A 25,511-nucleotide genomic window follows, 5' to 3' on the forward strand; every position below is an offset into this window, starting at 1 on the left:
AGTTTATTTATTTTTGGGACAGAGAGAGACAGAGCATGAACGGGGGAGGGGCAGAGAGAGAGGGAGACACAGAATTGGAAACAGGCTCCAGGCTCTGAGCCATCAGCCCAGAGCCTGACGCGGGGCTCAAACTCACGGACCGCGAGATCGTGACCTGGCTGAAGTCGGACGCTTAACCGACTGCGCCACCCAGGCGCCCCAACTCTTTTTGTTTTTAATAAATGTGCATGGAATTTGAAGTTGCAAAATAGAGATTAATGTTCGTTGTCCGTGTCCAGCTTTTTTTTTTTTTTTTTAAAGCCTCCAGTCAGTGGACTTTGAAGCTGTGGCAATCACAGTGAAAGAGCTAGTTCGGTATGCCCTCAGTATAAGTCCAAACAACCATTCCTGGTTAATTATTCAGGCAGACATTTATTTTGGTAAGTGAGATGTATGGTTCCTTTGCATTTTGTTTTTGTAGCACTTTTAGAAGTGAAAATAAATACATATTTTTCCTAATAGTTATTAAACTGGTCTTGTTTTTGATGTCTATTCTTCCTAGATACATTGCTATACATTCATTTTCTGTATTGTGCCTTTGGTTCAGATACTTCGAATTTTTATGTTGACTTTTTTTTTAAGTTTATTTTGAGAGAGTGTGTGTGTGTGTGAGTGGGGAAGGGGCAGGGCAGAGAGAGAGGGGGCAAGAGAGAATTCACGCAGGCTCCACACTCAGTGCAGAGCCCAACACGGGGCTTGTTTCCACGAACCATGAGATGATGACCTGAACCAAAATAGTCGAATGCTCCACCGACTGAGCCACCTAGGTGCCCCTGATAATTGCCAATTTTAATGCTCATTTTCATCCTGACCCTCCGAAGAATTTGTTATCAAGATCTTAATATCTATGTTTAAAATAGATTTACTGATTCTAAACTACGTCAGAAAATTCAGGTATGTTTCTAGTATGGGCATTTGGGAAACAAATACCTCCAGTACTAAGTTTGACAAGAAATCTGTGCTAAATTTTTGGCTCATCAGTTTTAGAAAGCAAGGAATATATTACTTCTTTTAAAGTAGTTTTAAAAAATGTGGTTTTTCTGTGTTGTCCCAGATAAGTGTTATCCCTAGCCCTGTGGTTTGAATCTGCTTTTGTCAACTCATGAAGTAATCATACCCTGCTCTTCACAAAAGAGTCCATGTTTGTCTTTCCAGCTGTTATGTCTAACGTTAGGTCATTCTCTATTATTTTCTGCTTCAGCAACAAACCAGTATTCGGCAGCTCTTCACTATTACCTACAGGCAGGAGCCGTGTGTTCTGATTTCTTCAATAAGGCTGTGCCTCCTGATGTTTATACAGACCAGGTAAGTTGTCTCGTGGGCTCTCTTTCTTGTCTACCTTTACATGTTCCTTTTTCCCAGGCCGCTTTTGGGTGAGCTGATTCATTTCCATATATGTGGTAAATTGAATGCTCTAGACCTGATTGCTCTCCATATTTCCAGTGCCCATAGATCATTGCTGCTTTGATTTCTCAAAACACCTAAAACTCAACCTGTCCAAAACTGATTTCAGCATTTTACTTTACAGTCTCCCTCCTGATGCCCTTTTCTCACATACATGAAAACACACACACACACACACACACACACGCCAAAATACCAAACGCCTTGTTCAGCCATTTAAGTTGACCAAGCCCAAATCCTCAGTATCCTCTTTTCTTTATTGATGGCTCCCACTGAAATCCATTCAGCCTTTAAGACATAGTGATTTTATCTCCTAAATCTCAAATTTATTTCATTTTCTTTTATACGTGTCGCTCTTTCCTGTTTTATGCCATCAATATCAGAATCTATTAAATGGTAGATTATAATACGTGGCTTTTAAATTAGATCTTAAATATTTTAGTAATGTGTTATTTTTAATTAAAAATTCTATTTTTCAGCGCATTTTTAGATTCACAGCAAAATTGAGCAAAAAGCGGAGTTTTCTATACCTGCTGTTCCCACATACGCACAATTTTCGCCACTGTTGCCATTCCACATCAGAGCAGTACATTGGTTACAACTGGTGTTAACTAGTTTTTGAAAATAATGAGGATTTGTTTTTGTAGGTAATAAAACGAATGATAAAATGCTGTTCTTTGCTGAATTGCCACACACAGGTTAGTTTATGATATGTTGGTTTATTTTCATGTATATTGGAATTTGCAGTAAATATAAAGCATTGGACTGGGAAATCGCCTTTATTTTCTTTACCATAATTGCTTAAGTTTACGGTATTTAAGAATTTGGCATATTAAATTTTTTTTTTTTTTAGTTTTTTAATTTATTTTGAGAGAGAAGCAGTGTGAGTAGGGGAGGGGCAGAGAGAATCCCAAGCCGCCTCCACACTGTCAGCCCAGAGCCCAGTGTGGGGCTCAAATTTATGAAACCATGAGATCATGACCAGAGAGCCAAAACCAAGAGTCGGATGCTTAACCAACAGAGCCACCCAGGCACCCCTTAATTTTTTTTCTAGGAAATTTTAACTAAAATGAAAGTATGAATTAGAAAATATTGGTCTTAGAACCTTCTAAATGGAAAAGAAGCATTTTTAAGGTGTGTGGGTTTTTTTTTTTAATATTTAAGAGTCGATATGCATGTGAGTCATTAGGGAAATACAGATCAGCACCACATGAGGTACCACTTCACACTTGATGGAATGGCTGTAATTGAAAGACAGGCGCCTTGGTGGCTCAGTCAGTTAAGTATCCAACTCTTGATCTCAGCTCACGTCATGATATCATGGCTCGTGGGTTCAAGCCCCATGTCGCGCTCTGTGCTGATGGCACAGAGCCGGCTTGGGATTCTGTCTCTCCCTCTGCCCCTCCCCCACTCGTGCAGCCATGCTCTCTCTCTCTCTGAAGATAAACTTTAAAAAAATAGTAACAGTATTGGTGAAGGTGTGGAGAAATTGTAACCTTCATACGTTGCTGGTAGGAATATAAAATGGCATGACCTGCCAAACAATTTGGCAGTTCCTCAAAAATTTAAGCATAAAATTACCATGTGACATAGACCTAACAGTTCCATCCCTAGGTTTGTAACCAAGAAAATTGAAAACATGTCCACAGAAAAATTTGCACACAAATGTTCACAGTAGTGTTACTCATCTTAGCCAAAAAGTTGAAATAACCCAGATGTCCATCAGTTGAGGAATGGATAAATAAAATTTGGTAGATCCTGTGGTGGAATATTATTTAGCCAGAGAAACAAATGAAGTGCCGATACATGCTACAACAGGGGTGAATCTTGGAAGTATTAGGTTGAGTGGAAAAAAGCCAGATACACATGGCCTTGTTATTATGATTTCATTCATATGAAATGTCCAGAATAGGCAAATCTATAATCAGAATGTAGATTAGCAGTTGCCAGAGACTGAGGGTGGAGAAATGGACTAGCTGTGACAGGTCTGATTGCAGGTTCTGTATGTCCTTGAAAGGCATTATGTAATTTTTGAATGGGCTTTTAAAATGAACAAAGCTCTAAAAATTTGTGATTTAGATCATTGATTTAAAAATTGGGCAGACAGGGGCACCTGGGTAGCTCAGTCGGTTAAGCATCTGACTTTGACTCAGGTCGTGATCTCCTGGTGTGTGAGTTCAAGCCCTGTGTCGGGCTCTGTGCTGACAGCTCAGAGCGTGAAGCCTGCTTCAGATTGTCTCCCTTTCTCTTTGCTTCTTCCCCACTTGCAGTCTGTCTCTTTCCTCTCAAAAATAAACATTAAAAAAATTTTTTTTAAATGGGCAGATGTGTATGTAAAGGTTTTTGCAATTAAAATTAGATGGGATCCATAATTATGAGCTGATCTACTCAGTATGATCTGCAAGCCCTCTTTAGTGTGTTCTTGATGTAAGAATCATTAAAAATTGCCCTTCCCAGGGGCACTCAGTCAAAAGAGCCAAACCCATGCTGGGTGTACAGATTACTAAGAGAATTAAATAAACTTAAAAAAAAAAAAAAAAAAAAATTTAGGCCTCCCAAACCAGGAGAATCCTTGTTGACACTGGTTACGTTAAATCATTTTCTTTGTTTATGTAGGTGGCAATTTTATGTCAGTTCCTCAGAGAAATTGACTACAAAACAGCCTTTAAATCATTGCAGGAACAAAACAGGTATGAATGATTTTTAAAATAAAATGAAGTTGAAATTTTTCTGCTTAATAAAGAGGAAGTAACTAAAATCTGTTTTTCAGTCATGATGCTATGGACTCCTACTATGACTACATATGGGACGTTACCATTTTGGAATACTTGACCTGTATCCTTCTATCAACATATGTGATATTAGGACAGTTCACTTCTGTAAATTAAAAAAGTACTGTAAATAAACAGTTGAGATTTTGTCATGGTATTTAATAATATCAGATTTATTCTTAACTGATTTGTTTAGATCTTCATCATAAAAGAGGAGAAACTGATAAAAGACAAATTGCGGTAAGTTATTTTATGCCTTTCTTCAGTAATACACTTAATTTCCCTGATTGTAAACCGTCGTTAAGATTTGGACCCCTCACCCCGCCAGAAAAGATTTTGTATGCCTAGTTACTGTCAGATTTTGGTTATCAGTGTTTACTTTTTAACAGACCTATTTTCATCTAGAGCTTTATCTCTCTTTTATTTTAAAATATTGGATCACGTCCTTTCTCTGCTCCAAACTTTTGAATGGTTTCCTATCTCCTATAATCTCAAAGTCTTTATAATAGCTTACAAGCCTGCATATGACCTCTAGCTGTCCATCCGACTTTCTTGCTAACTTTTGCTACGCTATTAGCCCTACTGTTCTTTGAACATGCTGAAAATATTCATCACCTGTAGGGCCTTTGAAATTTTATTTTCCATAAACATTCTTTAACTTCCCTCAGGTCTCCTGGAATGTCATCTTAGTCTTCCACTCAGGTCATGATCTGGCAGTTCATGGGTTTGAGCCCCACGTTGGGCTCTGGCTGATAGCTCAGAGTCTGGAACCTGCTTCAGATTCTATGTCTCCCTCTCTCTCTCTGTCCCTCCCCTGCTCATGCTCGCTCGCTCTCTCAAAAATAAACGTTTAAAAAGAAGAAATTAAAAAAAAAAAAGTCATCTTAGTGATCATTTCCTGACCATCTTATAAAATAGCCATGTCTTTCTCTACCCTTTTTTCTCCAACACTTTTTCTCATTTCCCTTTTGAAAATGTCCTCCATTATACTTCTGATTTACATCTGACATACTATATATTTGCTAATTTATTGGCTGTTTCCCCACCAAAAACTTGGCTTTGTCATAGCTGATACCTAGAATGGTGCCTGGCACATTATAGATGCTCAGTAGTTACTGATAGATGAGTTATCTGTTTTTAAGTTTGACTTATAAGCCAAAGTATTCTAAAATTTTTTAGTGTTTATTTAGAGAGAGAGGGAGAGAAAGAATACCAAGCAGGCTCCACACTGTCAGTGCAGAGCCCAACACGGGGCTCAAACTCACAAACCGTAAGATCATGACCTGAGCCAAAATCAAGAGTCAGGTGCTTAACGGACCGAGCCCCAGGCGCCCCAAAGCATTATAAATTTATGGCCATTTTTACTTGACTAATACTTGCTGCATCAGTATCACCACAGATAATTTTTCTTGTTGCTTTCGCTCATACTAACAAAATTATGTGCTATTGTATATCTTTTAAAGCTTTCTGCATGGACTAAGTTGTATGGGCATTATTTGCAGGGGGAAAATAATAGTATGTTTTTTAAAAATCAAAAGGAAAAATGGGGCACCTGGGTGGCGCAGTCGGTTAAGCTTCCGACTTCAGCCAGGTCACGATCTCGCGGTCCGTGAGTTCGAGCCCCGCGTCAGGCTCTGGGCTGATGGCTCAGAGCCTGGAGCCTGTTTCCAATTCTGAGTCTCCCTCTCTCTCTGACCCTCTCCCGTTCATGCTCTGTCTCTCTGTCCCAAAAATAAATAAACGTTGGAAAAAAAAAAAAAACTTTAAAAAAAATCAAAAGGAAAAAGAACATGAAGCCAGCCTACTTGATTGGAGGCAAGTCATTCTCCATTGCAAGCTTATCCACAGCTGGTAGGCATACTGAAGTTGTCATGTCTCCAGTGCTATTTCCAGACCGTCTCTACTTGTATCATTTTAAGCCCTTTCTCCTTAAAAGTTTACACTTGTCTCTTTAGTAGGTCATCTAACCAAGCTACTGGTTATTCCTCCACATGCATCAAAATATACGTGATTATTTACCCAACATCCTTATCCATAGCTTTCCAAGTTTGATTGTTACCTTTACTTAGCATCAGCCACCCACACCCGTAGCCGTGTCTTATTGTCAGAATTGTTCTACCTAAGATCCATCTGCCGGTAATTTATCCTTCTCTTACTTCCTGGCTCCCATGTTCCTCATGATCAGTGAGATATTCAGGTTTGTGACCAATTTTTCCCCAGTCTGTCAGCCCCTTCCCAGCTTCCCTTCCTTCCCTACTCACTTTGAATATGGCAAATACCTATGTGTACACTATCAAGAGGTGCTGATTCCGCTGGTCTGAGATAAGGTCTTGGAATCCAAATTGTAAGTTTCCCAGCTAGTTCTGATTATGACAAACCAGGTTTGGGAACCCCTGCTTATCTATGACTGACTGTCAGAACTACCCTTTGGTCAGTATTTTCAGCATTTTGGGGCACCTGGCTGGCTCAGTTGGAGTGTGCTAATCTTGGGGTTGTGGGTTCGAGCCCCACATTGGGTGTAGAGATTACTTAAATAAGTAAAATGTGAAAAAATGTATATTCAGCATCTTTGCATTTTTGTCTTTCACTTCACCTGGAAAAATTCCAACCCTGAATCGGTTCAAAGATTTTGCTTTTTTCCCCGAGCCACTGAGTTTGGTTGGAAAAAATCCTGCCACCATATAAACTGTGGTGCCATTACCAAACCATGGTCTCAGAGCTTAGCTGGCTCCTTATCTCTTTTGTGTTATGGGCCAGGAGTCAGTGGTCTGCTTTCTTTTCAGGGACTATTTTAGACATTCCCTGTGTTCAGCCCCCTCTCCTTTCTCCCTGTTCCGTACTTCCTTGCCTGTGTTTGGAATAGACCAGAAAAGACTATCAGCTCCTGTCCACATGGAGTTGTAGTTTTGGGAATTGTGGCCTTATAAGTACCAGCTTCAAATCCCTCCTTAAAATTCTACCTCTATGCTCATTGTTAAGTGTACTCTTAGTAGGAGGTTATGTTACTCTTTTTTTTTTTTTTTAAGGAAATTTATTAAGGGAGGAAAGGGTATTTGGTTTTTTAAGTTACTTAACTTAGTTAACATGCAATGTAATACTATCTTCAGGTGTATAATGAACTCATCACAGTAAGTGCACTCCTTAATCCCCATCTTTTTTACTCATCCCTCACCCACCTTTCCTCTGGTAGCCATCAGTTTGCTATAATTAAGAGTCTGTGTCTTGGTTTGCCTCTCTCTCTTTTCTCTATTTTCTCTCTGATCATTTGTTTTGTATCTTAAATTTCACATGTGAGGTATTTCGTATGGTATTTATCTTTGATTTATTTCACTAAGCATATTACTCTCTAGCTGCATCCACATCATTGCAAATGGCAAGATTTCATTCTTTATGGCTAATATTCCATGGTATTATACATATATATATATATACACACACACACACATATGTATATGTATATACACATACATACATACACACACACATATGCACACATACTACATCATCTTTATCCATTCATCAGTCAATGGACACTGGGCTGTTTCCTTAGTTGGGCTATTATAGATAATGCTGCTATAAACATAAACATAGAGGTACATATATTTTTTTTTCCCCAAATTTTTATTTGAATTCTAATTAACATACATGCAATATTGGTTTCAGGGGTAGAATTCAGTGATTCATCACTTACATACAACACCCAGCAAGGCTCTCCTTAATACCCATCACCCATCTAGCCCACCCCTCACCCACCTCCCTCCAGCAAACCTTAGTTTGTTCTCTACTGTTAAGAGTCTGTTATGGTTGGGGTGCCTGGATGGCTTAGTTGGTTAAGCACCTGCCTCTTGATTTTGGCTCAAGTCATGATCTTGCAGCTCATGAGATTGAGCCCTACATCAGACTCTGTGCGGACAGTGTTGAGCCTGCTTGGGATTCTCTCTTTTGCTCTCTCTGCCCCTCCCCCCCCCAAAATAAACTTAAAAAAAAGAGAGTCTTTTATGGTTTCCCTCTTTTTTTTCTTCCCCTCCCTTATATTCATCTGTTTTTTTTTAATTCCACATATGAGTGAAATCCTGTTGCATTTTTCCTCTGATTTCACTTAGCATAATACAGTTTAGCTCTGTGTCGTTGCAAATAGCAAGATTTCATTCTTTTTGATGGCTGATTATTCCATTGTATGTATATATGTATATCTGTGTGTGTATGTATATATATGTGTGTGTGTGTGTGTGCGCGCGTGCACGTGTATACACACACACACACACACAGACACCATTATCTTTGTCTATTAGTCAGTGGACATTTGGGCCCTCTCCATAGTTTGACTATTGTTGGTAATGTTACTCCTTGATGAAGGCAAGTTTTTAGGCTTTTGATTCAACCTGTTCAGTGACCTTTAATTAGTTGTCTCCTCTCCTGTATTGTCAGCCTCTCCCATAGCTTATAAACTATTTCATCCTTGACTGTACCTCTACTTCCCTTGTCCCTTCTCTGCCCAGTTCTGTGACGCTCTCGACCCATTGTAATTTGACTTCTGCTCTTATCACTCTTAACCGTTCTCTCAAGGATCACTAATATCAAAGTCAGTGGATGCTTTTCAGTCTTTATCGTGTTGACATCTCACTTCTTAAAATTCTTTATTCCTTTGGCTTCCCTGACATTATTTTCTCTCAATTTTTTTCACTGACTCTTCTGCCTTTTCTTCTGTCCATTTCTTCATGAGCATCTCCCTCTGTCTCCCCCTTAATCTTGGTTTCCTCAGAGTTTAGTCCTTTGGTTATTTTCAGATTGCCCTACATTCTCCCTAGGTAGTCTCATCCACTCATGGGCTTAACTACTACCCACAGTGTACATTATTTCTCTCAAATCTCTGGCTCCAATTCCAACTTCTGTCTTATACTTTGGATTTTTATAGCCAGTCATCTTTGTGTTATTTTATCTGTTGGAAATCATTCTTTAATCATATACCCTATGACTAGGTTTTTCCACATGCACTCCTTCATGTTGAAATGGTGTTGACAGTTAGTCTTTGTTGTTTAAAGAAGTTATAATAGGGTTTCTTTTTAGAAAATACATGATTTATTTGAGAGAGAATCCCCATAGGCTCCACATTGTCAGTGTGGAGCCCCAGGTGGGGTTGGAACTCCTGAACTGTGAGATAATGACCTGACACCAGGAGTTGGATACTTAACCATCTGAGCAATCCAGGCACCGCTGGGCTTCTTTCTTTTTTTATCTAAAGATGTAGATTGCCTTTTAATCTAAAGGTAATTCTAAGATCCTAAAATACATTCTAACAAAATGCTCTTTGGCAGATTATACTATAGATTTTTAGTAGGCTGAGGTATTCTAGTTATGAAAGAAATGAACCACTTTATATAGGCTGTCATAATGCTGAGCAACTACCTATTTTTGCATATTAAACAAGTAAAGCCTTTCCTGAAACATGAATTTTGATTTTTCAAACTATTTTGTAGGAGCCTCAATTAACTGTAAAAATGTGTTGGATGATATGTAGAGCTTATTTGCTGGTATTTTTAGTCAAATAAACTTACATGATTTAATGTTCCTATAGATAGTCTTTTCTTATCCACAGAGGGGATATGTTGTAAGACCCAGGTGGATGCCTGAAACCATAGGGAGTACTGAACCCTATATATAGATATTTATGTAATTATTAAAAATATTGCTACAAATGTTACAAATATTATTACAAATATCAAAATATTGTACTCCCTCTTCTTGGGATGATGTGAGGTGAATGATGTAGGCATTGTGGTAAAGCATTAGATTACTTTTGACTCTGAGACCTGTTAGGAGGAGGATCATCTTCTGGACCATGCTGGACTTCAGATAAGGGGGAACCTACTGTAATTCCATGAACAGTGGCTAGGCATTTGATCTTTAAGAGTGGCTCTGAGTCTGTCTTTGTTAATTTCTTCTACACCTCCCATCATTTACAGTTGACTTTGTTAGCATGTAGGTAGTTTTGTATTATGTATACTAGCAAGACTTTGTTTTTGACCACAGCTGTAATAACATCACCTTTCTGTTTTGGAAGATCAAAGCCATCGGTCAGACAGAATTGAACGCAAGCAACCCAGAAGAAGTGTTACAGCTGGCAGCGCAGAGAAGGAAAAAAAAGTTTCTCCAAGCAATGGCAAAACTTTACTTTTAAACAGTTAGTTAAAAATTTTTAATTTTTATTTTTTAAACAATGGGCTAAAAATAAACAGTATTAGATTATATAATACATATTTACACATTTAGTGGTGTTTTCTTTTCAGACAAAATACTGAAACAATTTAAAAACAAAAACTGTACAGAAGACTTCATACCGTAACCACAGCTTAAATTTATAATTTCTTCAAAAGGAGATTCATGTATCCAGTAAGAGAATAAACTAGCAATCTGGTATGCTTTGTTTTCTAACTAGACCCACTTTCGAGGTTGAAATTTCATTAAAAAACTAAAATATGTAGAAGTAGCTAGTCTATACACAGCAAGTTCTTATGTCAGGGTTTTGTTTTGTTTTTAATAAATAATCTAGGAGTCAGTATACATTTACTACTTTTTCTGCCTTATGAAAACAGAAGTTTAGGCCAAGTGTTAAGCTTTATCACTTTGTCCTTAACTCAGTGTAGGAATTTAAAAACGACCTTAACAGTTTTGCAAACATAAATAAAGTCTTAGTCACACTAAATTAAGAAAAAATCCTTAGGGATGTCTTGGAGTTAGTAAAGTGACTTTCTCATATAAATAGGTTGAAAGCGTACTTTTTCACTTAAATTGTGATGTACAAAAAGTCATTATAAAGCAACCTCTGTGTCAAAGCCCAAAGTAGGAGCTACACATTTATCTTGTTTAAAATTTCTTTGGTATTCCCCCTGTTTAGACCACAGTTTAAACACCATGTTCATTTAAGCCTTACTGGTTAAAAAATGTTATGGCAAGGCAGATGAAATAAAAAACAGATTAAAGTTCACCTTTTGTAAAAATTCAAGTTTTATAATAGCTTGCTACAGCAGCTGTAGATAAATTAGTCACCTTATTACAAAACTAAATCTTTGTAAACAAGTTTAAATTTTCAAAAACCAAATTGCACTAGTCAAGACAATGTGAATTTTGAGAATCTAAAAACTAGATTCAAAGTATTGTATTAATGTCGCCTTTAAGGTGGCGCACTTACCTAGTCTAAAACTCCAATGATAAAATTCTTAGTTTATCACAATAACACAGTAATACTGGATCAAAAAAAAAAAAATTATGGCATAAAGCGTGGCTATCTTCTATCCAGTCACCTTGGGAATGAAGTCATCTTTGTAAACAAGTCCCGCTGTTTAAACAGCTAATGTAGGAATTTCTTCCTTAATGCCAATTTTAAGTGGTTTTTTAAAATCGAAGAATGGCAGTGAAACTTCTGAATTGGCTAGGACAGTCATAGCACTATTTTCCTGAAAACTTTAGTAGTTCAGTTCTAGGAAATTCTACCAATGGTCAATTCCAACTTGTTTGCTTAGTTAACCTTCGTTAGTATTTTCCTGGTGGTTTTTCAGTGCTCTTCGGTGGTGTCATAATGCCTCCACTGCACACTGGTGACAACTGTCCCCCCTTTTGAAAGGTGTTTACATAATTTACTTCATCCTATACATGTGAAGAAATCATGCAGAGATTAACAGGTAAGGTAAAGCACCGATAGAGTAAAACAAAGTCAAACCAGACTTGGATATTAATTTGAGACTACTTAGACCTCATGAAATGGTCTCTTTATGTCTTTGCAATCATGACTAGTCCTATTCTAGAGGTGCAACAGTTTGAACTGAATATAGCTGTATTTTTAAAAAACTCTTACTTGGACTACTGGCATTAATCTTGAGACATTCCACAAATTTTGCTGTGACATCAGTGTGCCCATTAGAGCTTTCTATCTTGTATCACTGCCCTAAAGTATTTCTAGTATCCTTATTAGTTTCAGTAACTTACTAGATATAAAATGAAAAGCCCCACAAGAAACATACCAGCATAGCCAGATAATTTGTATGTGTCTGGATATTGTGTCTGTCTTCCATAGAAATCTTCTTAAAAATCTTCAGCTTCACAGGACTAGTACTTTTTACTACACTGGCAAAAGGCACCATCCAGTCTACACATTCAGAAATGTTGTCCCATTCCAAACCTAGATAGAGGAAAGTTAGGAAAATGTGAAGGTTACAAGAGAAATTGTCAACTAATCTGCTTTAACTTCTTAGAATTGGATTTTGGCCTTCTAATAACTGTTCATAAGGTGACTTATTTTGTGGGAGAAAAAGACTTAGAGCTTCTTAACCCGTACCTTCTACATATGAAACTGAAGTTGTCAAAACCCAAAGAACTCTTAAAGCAGGGCAATGACCATGCTGACTGACTTCAAACGGATTTAAATTCCATTTGACCTTATTTTTTGTTTATGGATATATACTGAAGATGAGGAAGGACTTCTAACAAAAGAGAAGGTAATTGCTAACCTAATGTTTTCCATTAAAATTTTAAACTGTTTAATAGGAAGCTAAAGTTGATAAATTAATAGTCCCTTGTGAACATGTAAGAAGATAACAAAATATAGTGCCTTACCTGAGGCTTTCTTAACCACTTCAATAGAGGTAAAATGGCACAAGGCAGCGGCAGCCAGGATTCTGTACTGGAATTCTAATGAGTCGATGGCTAGAATACACAGATCTAAAAGCTAGCAAAGGAAAAAGCAAACGTACATGTAATTAGGAGGAGAAAGGATGAGTAATCAATGTTGCTACTAAAGATCAGTCAGCTATAATTTTAGAGTACTTATGATGTGGACCCATGTGCCAAGAATTGCTAAAACTACAGGGATCCAAAGATAATTTCCTTCAGAGTGGTGGCTCAAGCCAGGAAGTGAATAGACAAGGATTGTTATGATGCAGTGTGGTGTGTAGCAGTAGGAAAGGCACCTAATCCAGAGTGGGGAAGACCTGTGCTGCTTAAATCTTAAAAGACGCAGTAGCCACGAAGATTGGGAGGTAAAGAGTATTCTAGGTGTAGGAAATAGCATTTGCAAAGATAAATGAAATATTACTTTCCCTTGGAACCTCTAGTTCAGAACAAAGGAATTCCTTTCATTCATTCCTTATTTTAAAAGGGAGAGGGGCGTAGGTAGAGAGGCACAGATTAGATCATAGATTAGCCTAGATTAGATCATAAAGGGTCTGTAAATTTAGTTCTGATTACTGAAATTATTGGAACATTTTAAATCAGGAAAGATACATTTTAAGAATGATCCTTTAGAAACTTCTTTCTGTGTATCTGCTTTACTGTAATCTAAACAGTGAGATTATTTATTTATTTTTTTTTTTTTAATTTTTTTTTTTTCAACGTTTATTTATTTTTGGGACAGAGAGAGACAGAGCATGAACGGGGGAGGGGCAGAGAGAGAGGGAAACACAGAATCGGAAACAGGCTCCAGGCTCTGAGCCATCAGCCCAGAGCCTGACGCGGGGCTCGAACTCACGGAGCGCGAGATCGTGACCTGGCTGAAGTCGGACGCTTAACCGACTGCGCCACCCAGGTGCCCCAACAGTGAGATTATTTAAAAGGCAATATAATCTAGGTAATAAAGAGTATAGTAGAATTGTGTAAAAGGGCTAGATTTCAGAGGCTAAGGTAATACTGTCCATGGAATAAACAAATTATGTTTGCTCCCATTGTCCAGAAGGTAGAAACATGAGAAGAGTTAGAAATAAACAATGTAGAAATAGTAATTATTAGCTTATCAGATTTTTGTTCTCTATCAAAAAGGCATAGCTGCCTGTGATAATTTAGGATGCTGGCAATTCTGACAAAAAATAAGCCCTCATTAGAAAGTTTTACAAAATGAACCAATTCTAATTCAGTTTTAGTTCATAAGGTGTTTACTAGATTTAAAATACAAATTAAATTTCAACCTAGGTTATTTAAAATCCAACCCAAAATACCACAGTTCCTTCAGTTCCTTATGTAAGCTTTTCATATTCTACATAGAATTCGAACATAGATTTTTCTCACTTATATATGGTAGTACAGCAACCTTTAAGATACATACGAGAAGTAAGCAGGAAAGAACATTTGCTATGTTGGCCTACAAAAGCATAATTTGAAATTAGATTTTTTAAAAATGTTATAACTTATCTTAATTCTAATGTATAAAATCGGTACAGTGTGTTCAAATATGAGGATAAGATTATCATACAGAATAATTTCCTATCATACTAAAGACAGCTGGCTGCTAAATACCAAAAAGAGGTATTTAACACTCTAAACCCCTAAAGAATGAAGAGTACTCATAATACATTTAAACTGAAAGTTTAAAGTCTGTTCTCTAGAATTATTAAGCAATGTAAATACTGGGAACAGAATTTTATGCATCAGTTTTGTTCTAGTCAATTAAGGAGTGAATTTAATTCATTACGATTTTTGTTGTATAATTTATTTAAGACTGTAAATGCACTAAACAGTTACAATAAACATTAGCATATCTGCAATGAAAATACCTGAGCTATTTGAATGAACTTTTCCTGAGAATACTGAGGTAGAAGAACTTTAGGAGCATCTTTAAGAGCATCAACTTGGAGGAAGAGATTTAGCCAGGAGATGACTGTTACAGGACAGAGTTCCCATTTTAAAGCCTGTTAATAGTATGAAAACACCTGTTAGTAAATGTAAGTATATATACACTGTAATATATAGCTAGTTTACTAATAGGCCTTTAAAAGCTTCTGCTTTAGGCCTATTTCTTCCTAGGAATTTTATTCTGACCCTTATTTTATTAAAAGTACTTGTAGATACTTCAAAATGTAAAGCTGCTTGTATTTTACAGTTTATTAATCTAGTTCCCTTTTTATTCTCTATCTTAACTTAATAAGCTCATTGAGCCTAATATTCATTCCTTCTTTTCTCATTTCTTGCAGCCCCTGGTCTTCCAAATCTATTCTCTACTTTATTGAAACTGCCATTTTAAAATTATATTCAGTGAACAAAACGAATTCCATTCAGATCTTCCAAAAACTGATCTAGACTTTTTCTTTCCATGATCTTTAATGGCTCCGGTCAAAATGTAAAAGTTCAAAACAAAAAAGGCAAATCTTAATGTATCATATCTTTTTCTTCATGAAGCTTTGGGACTTTACCATTTACAAGCAGTCTAAAGTAATTAGGGGAGAACAAGAGAGTATTGCAGAGAGTTCCGTCTTCTCTTTACATCCTCATACTGTGCTTCACGTCTGAATCTGAGTAAGTTTATTGTTAGAACAGTATCAACATGCCAGCAAGGTCCCATTCTAATAGAGCTATCAATATGAATGTTTACAGACTGTAAGCATAATTTAGAAGACATAAATTTGTAATTTACAACACATAGTAAATGAAAGTCATTGTTTTTTCTTGTGTGTCCTGTATACAAAGTTATGATGTCCAAATTTAATAACATACTTTCTAGTAGCTAACACTTAGCCTTTACTCTAATTCAGAGCCTGATTAAACACCTTTAGGGTTTTTTTCTCCACCATTTTGCTTAATAGCCCTTTTTGGCATATAGAAAGGAAAAAAGGCAGTGAAATAATTCTCATTCTCTGTTGGAAGAGGGGAACATCAGAATATTTGAGTGTCACTGTTGGAATTCATTGATACATACACATGGTATGGTAATTATACTTTTCAAAGCATTTCCTTAATCACTTTTAAAGCAGTATATTCTCATTATAGAAAACTTGAAAGACACAGAAAAATGGTCTACAGGTTAAGTAAATTCTCCCCCCCACCCCCATTTATCCATACCATTGTCAATATATTGATGCATTATTAACCTCTTTGAACTGGATCTTAATGCTGAATGAAATCTGTTTTGACTACTTACAGTGTGTTGAGATTCAGTAGTTAACTGTTAAGTTACTAAAACTGCAACTAGAATCACTTAATACCTTTAATATAATAAGTTCCATTCTTAAGATATCCTCTTCACTGCAGGCACCATCAGTGACATAAGCAAACTCTTGGAGCTTAGGAGCATAGATTTCCTTTAAAATGGATTTAAAAAAAACATTAGGTGTAGTTGAGACCGAGATTAAAACAAAAAGAATTCTACAGAAACCACTTAACAGGCTTTGTTTTTAAGGATAGCTTCGTAAAGTGATTTTAAATCTTAGTAATGATATGTTTCTCAGGTGTAGGAGGTGAAATTAGCCAACTACATTGAAACTTATTTTCATAGGCTTGATCTTGAATTTCAGTTAATAAACAACTAGAATATTTTAACCAGCCATTTCAGTTAAAAAATAAGAAGCCAAACTTGTTTTAAGCAAAATTGCGTAGTATATTGGCCAGACCAGAACAAGACTCTTAATGAGGTCTAAAAACTACTGAAAACCATTCCTTTACCCTAGTATAAAAGTATGGTACGTCAACATTGTGCAGTTTCGCTGACAGGTCGGTCTGAACAGTCCAGAGAACAAATAGAATGATCAGAGTAGAAGAGAGGCCTGGTACAGATGAGAACAGGCTAAAAATCAAGATTTCAGTCTAGAAAGCTACCTGAAACACACAGTTGAATTCCAGAGAAGGGTAGACTAAATATAAAATTATTCACCAAATTTGGCAGGATTGGGAGATAGCCCTTAAAGCTCAGAACAAAAATATGGAAGAAAAAAATAAATTCAAGGAAATTAAGGCATGTTTCACAGTCCTCCTGCCCTCAAGATGATAAAGGTTTCAAAAATCTCGAAAGAAATTATGATAATCCAAAATATATTGTTTAAGAAAACCAGATGGAGATTGTGTGAAGGAAAACCTCAGGCAAGAAAAGAGTTGCTTTCTATCCTGGCACCGCCAGCAGACACAGATAGAGACCATTATTCTAACCCAGCAGAGCTATTTATTTCATTTGATTGGTCAGTTTTCAAAGACCATTCTACTGAATCCAATTGCCATAACTATGTATTGGGACCACACTGGTATATTTTGTTTGGCAGAATGAGACATGGACTATTTGCCTACATTACATTTCCGGAATCTAAACCAGACACTTAGAATAGGCTCAGATACTACAAAAGGAAGTATATTTATCCCTCCATACAAATCAAGAATGTTCAAAAAATGTTTTAGGGGAAAAATAAATCCACTTATCTTAGAGTTCATATCCAAAGTTGTAGGGATTGATGTGATGTAAAAAGAGTTTAAGGTAAATCTATCTGTGGATAAACTTTGAGAACTTACCTCAAGTTTGGAAGCAATGAATAATGAGGTAATTCCAATGAGCTGAAGCATATTTTTATTTATATCCTTTTGTGTCAACATAAATCTGTCAAAAAAGTCTTGTGCGAGGTAAAATGTTTCTCTATGAAGTGTGTATACTTCACATACCTAGAGAAGGATCCAAATATTTACATCATCATTTGATGAATTTCTTCAAATTAGAAAGATCCTAACATACCAGTCTTTAGAATACTTTTTTTTTTAAATGTTTATTTTAGTGGTTGGGGGGAGCGGGTAGGAGTGGAGTGGGGGTGGGGGGTAGAAAGAGAATCCCAAGCAGGCTCTGTGTTGTCAGCGCCAGAGCCTGATGCAGGGCTCGAACTCACAAAGTGTGAAATCAGGACCTGAGCCAAAATCCAGAGTCGGAGGCTTAATGGACTGAGCCACCCAGGTGCCCCTGAAATTTTAAGCCCAACTTTGTTTTTTAGGATACCAAAGCTGAGATTGGGCAAGGGTGAGGAGGGAGACAGAGGTTAACATGTACTAATAGGATAAAAAGAATCTATTACCATCCTCATTTACTAGTTTTATTGGGTTTTTTTTTTTTTTTTTGCCCATATGGACTTTATTCCCAGATTCATTTACACTTTTACTGACTATGAGCAAACTTTTCTATTAATTTCCTGTTTATTGCTGATAAATGGGTAAGTTCTCATGCTTAGTTTATATTTTTAATTCTCACAGCCCTAAATGATGGTCTTCACTGTTCTAGGCAGACCTTTAACGACAAAATAACTGTTCCCTTTAATATTTTTTTAACTTTTTTCCATGTTTTACTGCATTGGCTAAGAATTTTTATAGACAAAAACTGGATGAACAACATTGGTGACATATAAAGTCTTGATCACATCCCTTGTTTCTGACTGTACTGGGAATTTCCCAAATGTTTCACTACTGCTCTTAATAATAAACAATGTCTGTCATTTCCACACTTATTACAGGCAAAGCTTTAAATTCTCAAAATAACTCCAGAAAGTGACCATTATCCCCATTTTGAGGATGAGAAAACAGGGATAGAAATACAGGAGGGTTTTGTTATTGTTTTTAATGTTCATTTATTTTGAGAAGGAGCACGTAGGTGTACGAGCAGGGGAGGGGCAGAGAGAGGGATCCCAAGCAGGCTTCAGGCTGTCAGTGCAGAGCCCGATGCGGGGCTCGATCTCACAAACCATGAGATCATGACCTGAGCTGAAGTTAGGAGTCAGATACATAACCGACTGAGCCACTCAGGAGCCCTGAAATACAGGAGTTCTAATAATGTGTTTAGGAAATCTCTTAGTTTACTACATATTTTGAAATGAGGAATAGAAACTGAATTTCAAAAAATGTCTTTCACATCTATTGAGACTTGATGATTTTTTTCCTTTAAACTATTATGGTAACATTTAACCTATTTTTATGTTTCTAGACTGAAAAGATAATACTAAGAAAAAGAATTTAATGCTCTACTCTGTTTATTCTACCCAGTTTTGCATATAATCCTATTTAAGGGAAAATAGCAATAAATTTGGACAGTCCAATCCAATTCGGTTTGGATAAAAAGTCAATGTAACAAAAAGGAAAAAAATTAAAAATCTGTATGATTGTGTTTAGGTTGCTTCCATGATCACTAGGTACTCCCAAAAGTCAAAACCCAACCACCTTCTTGTACCCATATGATTGAAATATAATCTTGTCTTCCAGTCAGAGTAAGAGATAAGATAACCTGACTGCAAAGAACACCATTTTATAGTCCTTTTTAAAAAACTTTTCTGATAGCTTCTGAGATTTACTCTCGCATTGTTGCACCAAAAAGCCTAGTATTTCTCCCTTAGAATGCCTCATTTCTATCTTAAACACAGGGAGACTACAGAACAAATATCCAAGGGCTGGAGGAAAATAGGTTTGTTATCAACACAAGTAAATTCTTGGAATTATTATCCAAAGAATGGGAATGGGCCTAAACGAGAACGTTTTGGGCATAGATCTTTAGGGACTTCAAAATCACTGTAATTCCTTTAGATTAATGGTACAGTGTATTTCTGAAAGGAATAAAAGTATATAATAAAGGGAAACAATTGAGCGTAGAGGGCTTGGTACTTCTGGATATTTAAAGCCTCTGGGGCGCCTGGGTGGCGCAGTCGGTTAGGCGTCCGACTTCAGCCAGGTCACGACCTCGCGGTCCGTGAGTTCGAGCCCCGCGTCAGGCTCTGGGCTGATGGCTCAGAGCCTGGAGCCTGTTTTCGATTCTGTGTCTCCCTCTCTCTCTGCCCCTCCCCCGTTCATGCTCTGTCTCTCTCTGTCCCAAAAATAAATAAACATTGAAAAAAAAATTAAAAAAAAAAATCCTCCTTATTTAGGACTTAGAAATCAAGATCCCAAATCATAATTTGGATTTTGGTGATGCAGAAAAGGACTTCTGAGGGCCCTGAAGCCTAGTCCTGGTTCTTCACTTTGTATAGCAGAATGTAAAACCTTGTCAATTATATATTCTGTTCATCTTGATTATCCTCAGCACCTAGTGCCTGGTACACAGCAATACTAACAGGTACCAGGAATTCCTAATTGGTTGGGTTTGGGTTATATGGGGTGTAGTGGCTGTGTTAGGATTTTACTCTCACAAAGTAGACATTTGCCATTTTGGTACCATCAACTACAGTAAGGACCCCCAAAAATATTTGCTGCTGGCCATGAATAATATACCAAGGGCACCTGAAAAGCACATTTACATCTTAAATATTTTTCTGTCCTACAGAGACAAAGGTATTAATGGAACATACCTCTAAAAGCCAGTCTAGAAGTATTGACCTCATCTGTGGTTCCAGGTCAGAATGCAGAACTTCAAAATGTTTGTCATGAACATATCTAGTCTCTTTTTTTAGCATGTTTAGCCAAACATCATTTGAGCATCCCCAACTATGGAAAGGGGTAGAAAAGAATCACTATGTGACCTACATAATATACAACATAAATTTTCAGACACTGAAATCCAACTTTCAATTAGAACTTGAAAGGAGCTCTTTAGAAACCAGTTCTTTAGCATGAAAAAACAGAGGCTTGAAATTATACAGCAAGAACTTAGACTAGACTTCAAGAGTACTTTCCCCAGAGCAACACTGAAATTTTAAATATTTAAGCATATAATCCCAGTAGAGACAAATATCATCATCTCCAAACAGATCATCAATAGTAGAATCACCTAAAGTGGTGGTAGTTGGCAGAGTATAGTGAAGGGGCAGGTTGGCAAATTTAAATGTCTTAGTCCACTAATTTGCATATAGAGCCAAATAATACTACACTATGTGCTTTGTATAAGCTGTACCTCTTAGTCCTATTCATTAACTAAAAACATATAGACCTTACTAAGCTTGGTAGGAAGTAAATACGGTTGATACATCAAATGAAAATGTCGTATGTTAAAATGCTTCCATCTTAATTTAGAAAAATCATTTAAACTCCATTTAAAAGGTGTTCAGCTCCCCTCTCCCACTCATGCTCTGTCTCGCTCCAAGCTCTCAAAATAAATGTTAAAAAAAGTTTTGTTTTTTTTTAGTGGGGGGGGGGGGGACACCTGGGTGGCTCAGTTGGTTAAGTGACTGACTGCGGCTCAGGTCATGATCTCACAGTTTGTGAGTTCGAGCCCCGCATCAGGCTTTGTGCTGACAGCTCAGAGCCTGGAGCCTACTTCAGATTCTGTGTCTCCCCTTCTCCCTACCCCTCCCCTGCTCATGCTGTGTCTGTCTCTCAATAAATAAATGTCACAAAAATTTTTGTTGTTGTTTTTAAAAAAAAAAGGGTGCCTGGGTGGCTTGGTCAATTAGGCGACCGACTTCGGTTCAGGTCATGATCTCACAGTCCAGGAGTTCGAGTTCTGTGACAGGCTCTGTGCTGACAGCTCAGAGCCAGGAGCCTGCTTCGGATTCTGTGTCTTCCCCCCGTCTCTGCCTGCCCCTCCCCCACTTGTGCTCTGTCTTCTGTGTCTCAAAAATAAATGTTAAAAAAATTTTTTTAAAGGTGTTCAGCTCCTCTAATGAGGCTTGCGGTATTCAAAGAAATGAAAATAAATTCAAAAAATCAGTATTTTAGGGCGCCTGGATGGCGCAGTCGGTTAAGCGTCCGACTTCAGCCAGGTCACGATCTCGCGGGTCTGTGAGTTCGAGCCCCGCGTCAGGCTCTGGGCTGATGGCTCGGAGCCCGGAGCCTGTTTCCGATTCTGTGTCTCCCTCTCTCTCTGCCCCTCCCCCGTTCATGCTCTGTCTCTCTCTGTCCCAAAAATAAACGTTGAAAAAATATATATATATAAAAAAAAAAAATCAGTATTTTAAATACCCATATCCTTTGTGAACAGCAAAGTATTCTCAAAATAATACATGCATAAATATCAGAGCAATTTTTGTATGTTTTTATAGTGAAGGCAAAATAGGACTCAAAATAGTACAATATATTAAATTAGTACAATTTTAATTGACATTAAATTCAAAAAAAATATTCTTACCTTAAATCAGGCAAAGGTGAAGGATTAATAAAAAGATTTTTAAATCTGTAATTTGTAAATCTGGAGAAGTCACTTGTTCCTATTTCTTTGTGGGGTGTTTCAATGATTATACAAGGACTGATCCCTCCAGATAATACAGGTGGCCAACAATTCTGTCATTAAAGAAAAATTTGTGCAATAGAAAATCACCTTTTTGTCTTGGATCTTTCATAAATAGAAGCTAATATCTCTAAACCGACTATAGTTCTTCCCAAACACCATCGTTAACATTGCTGATAATCTAGTTGACATTTTATAAATAAGCCATACAGCTCCTACTGATCTTCAAACAGTTTAACAGGTGGGGTGTTTTAGAGAACAATATAATTCTGAAAATACAAGACATTCGGCATTGGGGGAGGAGAGGAATAAAAATTCATCTGTGGTCACTTATCACTTTCAAGATTAAAAAACTGAAGTTCTTCCCTTCTTACAATAGTAGCAAGGGCACCTTGTTTTATAAAAAGCTCCTCCCTCATCCCTACCCCCCAACCCTTTAAGCCTGCTCCCATCCTTCAGAGTACTATAAGGCAAAACCTTAAAAATGGAATCAACCAAAGTCAATTACTTTAATATTTAAAGGACCTTTTCCCCAGCCAATGCTGGTTTCAAAGAGAACCACGTCTCTAGTGTTCTCTGTACCACACACAGAATAGGTAGCAAAGGGCTGGGTGCCAGTCTGTCAGTGACTTCACATCCTATTTATGCCCAAAGGAGCAGCTATTAGGACCCTCCACTAGCCAGAGAGGGAACAAAGAGCAGTACATTGGACAGATTAGGCGGGCCCTGGTGCACCAGGCGATTCCAAGAGGGAGGGATTTACAAAGAGGAACCAGCTGCTTCAAGGCAAACTTATTCTGCAGCTGTAGTAGGATTTAGGCACATACAAACCACCTAAAGATCAGCACCTTCCTGCTGACCTCGGGTCATTCAGAGTAAGAGTGTCAGAGGTATCTTTCTGTTGCACAGCAATAACGCAATTCAATTTTTATTTGTCCTGCATTCGTTTCACCCAACTCCCCCCGCCACCTCCCAGTCCAGTTCTGCATTACCCTAATCTCATACTGATGTCTCTTGGTGACCTCCTCTTTTCTTTTTTTGACATCCTGGAAAATAGAAAAGACCACTGTTAAACTAAAGTCCCAGCAAAGAAGTTCTTCTCTCCTCCCTCTCCCCTTAACTCACCTGGGCTGTTTTTCTCTTTTTGGCCTGAATTATCTGGGCTTCTGGAGGGGAATCCGTCTGGCTGGGCTGGGGTTGCTGCTGCTGCTTAGCTTGTAAACGGCTACTACAGTGAATTTTTTAAAAGGAAGTTTTATAAGTCAAGAGTTTCAAACGCAGCAGCTAACTTTTAAACACATCTACAAGACAATGTTACCTGCGTCTTGACATTCTCTTCTTTCAGGTGTGTGAAAGCTCTGGAGAGGAGAGAGGAAAAATGAGAGTCAAATATATTGTCACCCATATTCTCCCAGGTGCCAGTCAGATGCTCATTCAGGGGTTGCAGCTGAGTCCTTCAGGAGGTGGCCTGAGTCATTTCACCGTGCTGTCTTACGCACTACAATGGTTACTTCACGGGATTAATTTTGGACACATGCCTGCGTCTCAACTGAACGTACAGTCGGGACGCGAGTGTCTTTGAGAATTTACAAAGCACCCCCAGCAAGGAGGGAGATCTCCCCCAAATGGGTCTTTTCTGCGCCCTCCATCCTCTCTCCCGTAACCCCTAGAGGGGCCTGGGCAGCGCCCCCACGTCCCCCCCTTCCATCCCGGACAAGCAGCGGAGAGAGAGGGGGTTGTGGAGGCGAAACGCTGTGGAGAAGCCGGTTCCGCGCCAATTTGGAGAGCGGCGGTGGCGGGGAAGCAGGGGGAGGAGGGAACTGAGACTTGTGTCACGTCCTTCAGTCTCCTTTCCCTCCTTCCCAGCCCCACTGGGCCCTGCCTGTCGCTTGGAGGGGCACCGGGACCCCGACTCCAGATAAGGGCTGGGAGCGAAGGAAAGAGAGTTAAAGAAAGGGGAAAACTGGGCTGGTCGGGGAGGTTTTCTCTCCGCGAAGGGGAGATCCTCTATCCTCTATCGCGCGGTAGATAGATCCTCTATCGCGCGGTAGAGCTCCCCTAACCAGGGTGGGAGGGAGAAGCCCCTGCAATGAGGGTATTTTCCTTGGCCTCCCCTTCGGGCAGCCCTCCACCCCCGCCACTTCCCCGGCCCCCTGCCAAAGATCCTGACAGGAACGGAACGCGGGGAGCCATCCTCCCGACCCCCCAGCCGCCTAATTCTCAGCCTTCCCATATTTCCTCCCGCAGGCTCCCGCCCGCGGGAAGAATCGGCTCTGGGGGCTTTCTCTCCTCCCTCACTCCTCCCTACGCCCAGCAGCTCCTCACCGCTAGACCCGCTACCGCTCCTCTCTCAGCTGGCGCCGGCGCCAACCCAATATATAGGCCAGGCCGGGCCCGCCCCGCACGCATGCGCCTCAGACTGACACCTCCGGACTGCGCGCTCCCCTCTCCCGCGCGCCCGCCCCGCAGGCCCGCGCGCCGCGCCCTGCTCTCAGTCCGCGCCCGCCCACCCCGAGAGGCCAGGGCCCGCTAGCCTAGGCCCTCAGTTCGCGTTCACCTGCTCTCCACTTCACCTGCCTGCGATGCCTGGCGCCGGGAGGGAGTCTCTCAGAGGCCCCTCCTCCAAGGTTCGGCTCCCCACCGCCCTGCTTCCGCGTCTCCCGCCAGTAGTTTCCAGTTCCCTCCCGCCCTCAACTCCCGGATCCCGTCGGTGTCGGGCAGCGGCTCAATCCCGGCTTACGACCAGGTGGAGGCGACATGGGTGAGCACAGAGTAGCCAGGAAGTGGCCATCCTGTGGTGCTCTGGGGCTGTCCCGCTAAGTGCTCAAGGAACCCGGTTATTGCGGATGAGACGCCGGGACCAGCAGGACCCGCCCCTGAGGGAGGAGCGCCACTTTGGCTGCCGAACTGGCCAATGGGAGGCGAGGACGGCAGCACAACGTGGAGAGGCTGCAGAATGTAAACACAGCCGGGCGCACTGCTAGCCACGTGTGTCTCCGCGCCGCCCGTCGGGTCTGGGACCACCGGGGCCAGCCGTGGCACCCCAGGAAAGCCAAACTCAGGGATGTCTGTCTTGCACTTTGCTCCAGCCCGCCGACGGAGGAGGTTCGTATCAACCCTGTTTTCCCGCTCCTTGCTCCGCCAACCCGGTTGCCTCCCGGGGGTGGGTCTCTCTGCACTCCGCCGCCCTGCCTCTGCCAGGCGGATTCCCACTGCGAAGTCCCCGCGCGCAGGAAACGCTCGCGCTAGGCTTCACCCTCCCTTCCTGTCTACCGGACCTGCAGTTCCGGGGTTCCCCAAAAGTAAAATGTGTCTCAAGAGCAGGGCCGGGGCGGGATTCCACCCCACAGCTCTCTGGGTCTGACCGGGAAAACTGCCCCACCACGTGCCCGCCCGGGGCCCGCCCGGCCGGCCCCGCCCCGCCGCCGCCA

The 25,511-nt window shown here is 39.6% G+C and overlaps 2 protein-coding genes across 6 annotated transcripts in view; one reads left to right on the forward strand and one right to left on the reverse strand.

Moving 5' to 3' along the window:
• Positions 1-10,471, forward strand: part of INTS8 (integrator complex subunit 8) — a 53,568-nt gene extending 43,097 nt beyond the window's left edge. For all 3 annotated transcript variants that reach the window (XM_040494015.1, XM_040494013.1, XM_040494014.1), the window contains 7 exons: positions 301-419; positions 1,241-1,344; positions 2,091-2,141; positions 4,060-4,133; positions 4,214-4,278; positions 4,411-4,454; positions 10,276-10,471. In XM_040494015.1, the coding sequence (XP_040349949.1) occupies positions 301-419; positions 1,241-1,344; positions 2,091-2,141; positions 4,060-4,133; positions 4,214-4,278; positions 4,411-4,454; positions 10,276-10,392 (574 nt within the window). In that variant the 3' untranslated portion in view covers positions 10,393-10,471. The remainder of the gene's footprint in view (positions 1-300; positions 420-1,240; positions 1,345-2,090; positions 2,142-4,059; positions 4,134-4,213; positions 4,279-4,410; positions 4,455-10,275) is intronic.
• An 807-nt stretch (positions 10,472-11,278) lies between these two features.
• CCNE2 (cyclin E2) lies at positions 11,279-24,897 on the reverse strand. Of its 3 annotated transcripts, none has more exons than XM_040494017.1 (12): positions 24,654-24,897; positions 23,399-23,438; positions 23,206-23,308; positions 23,073-23,126; positions 21,982-22,133; positions 20,267-20,402; positions 17,469-17,615; positions 16,178-16,273; positions 14,753-14,887; positions 12,825-12,936; positions 12,233-12,390; positions 11,279-11,858 (listed from the first exon to the last, which is right to left on the reverse strand). In XM_040494017.1, exons 2-12 carry the CDS (start codon positions 23,410-23,412, stop codon positions 11,745-11,747), a joined length of 1,221 nt encoding a protein of 406 aa, XP_040349951.1. In that variant the 5' UTR covers positions 23,413-23,438; positions 24,654-24,897; the 3' UTR covers positions 11,279-11,744. The 3 variants fall into 3 exon arrangements, with proteins under 3 accessions (XP_040349951.1, XP_040349950.1, XP_040349952.1); XM_040494016.1 differs by lacking the exon at positions 24,654-24,897 and adding an exon at positions 24,406-24,472; XM_040494018.1 differs by lacking the exon at positions 24,654-24,897 and adding an exon at positions 24,406-24,445 and having other exon boundaries at positions 23,206-23,305.
• Positions 24,898-25,511: the final 614 nt, after the last annotated feature.

The sequence above is a fragment of the Herpailurus yagouaroundi genome, unplaced genomic scaffold, assembly GCF_014898765.1.
Source record: "Herpailurus yagouaroundi ecotype Mexico unplaced genomic scaffold, PumYag 186, whole genome shotgun sequence".
NCBI classification, from domain to species: Eukaryota; Metazoa; Chordata; class Mammalia; order Carnivora; family Felidae; genus Herpailurus; species Herpailurus yagouaroundi.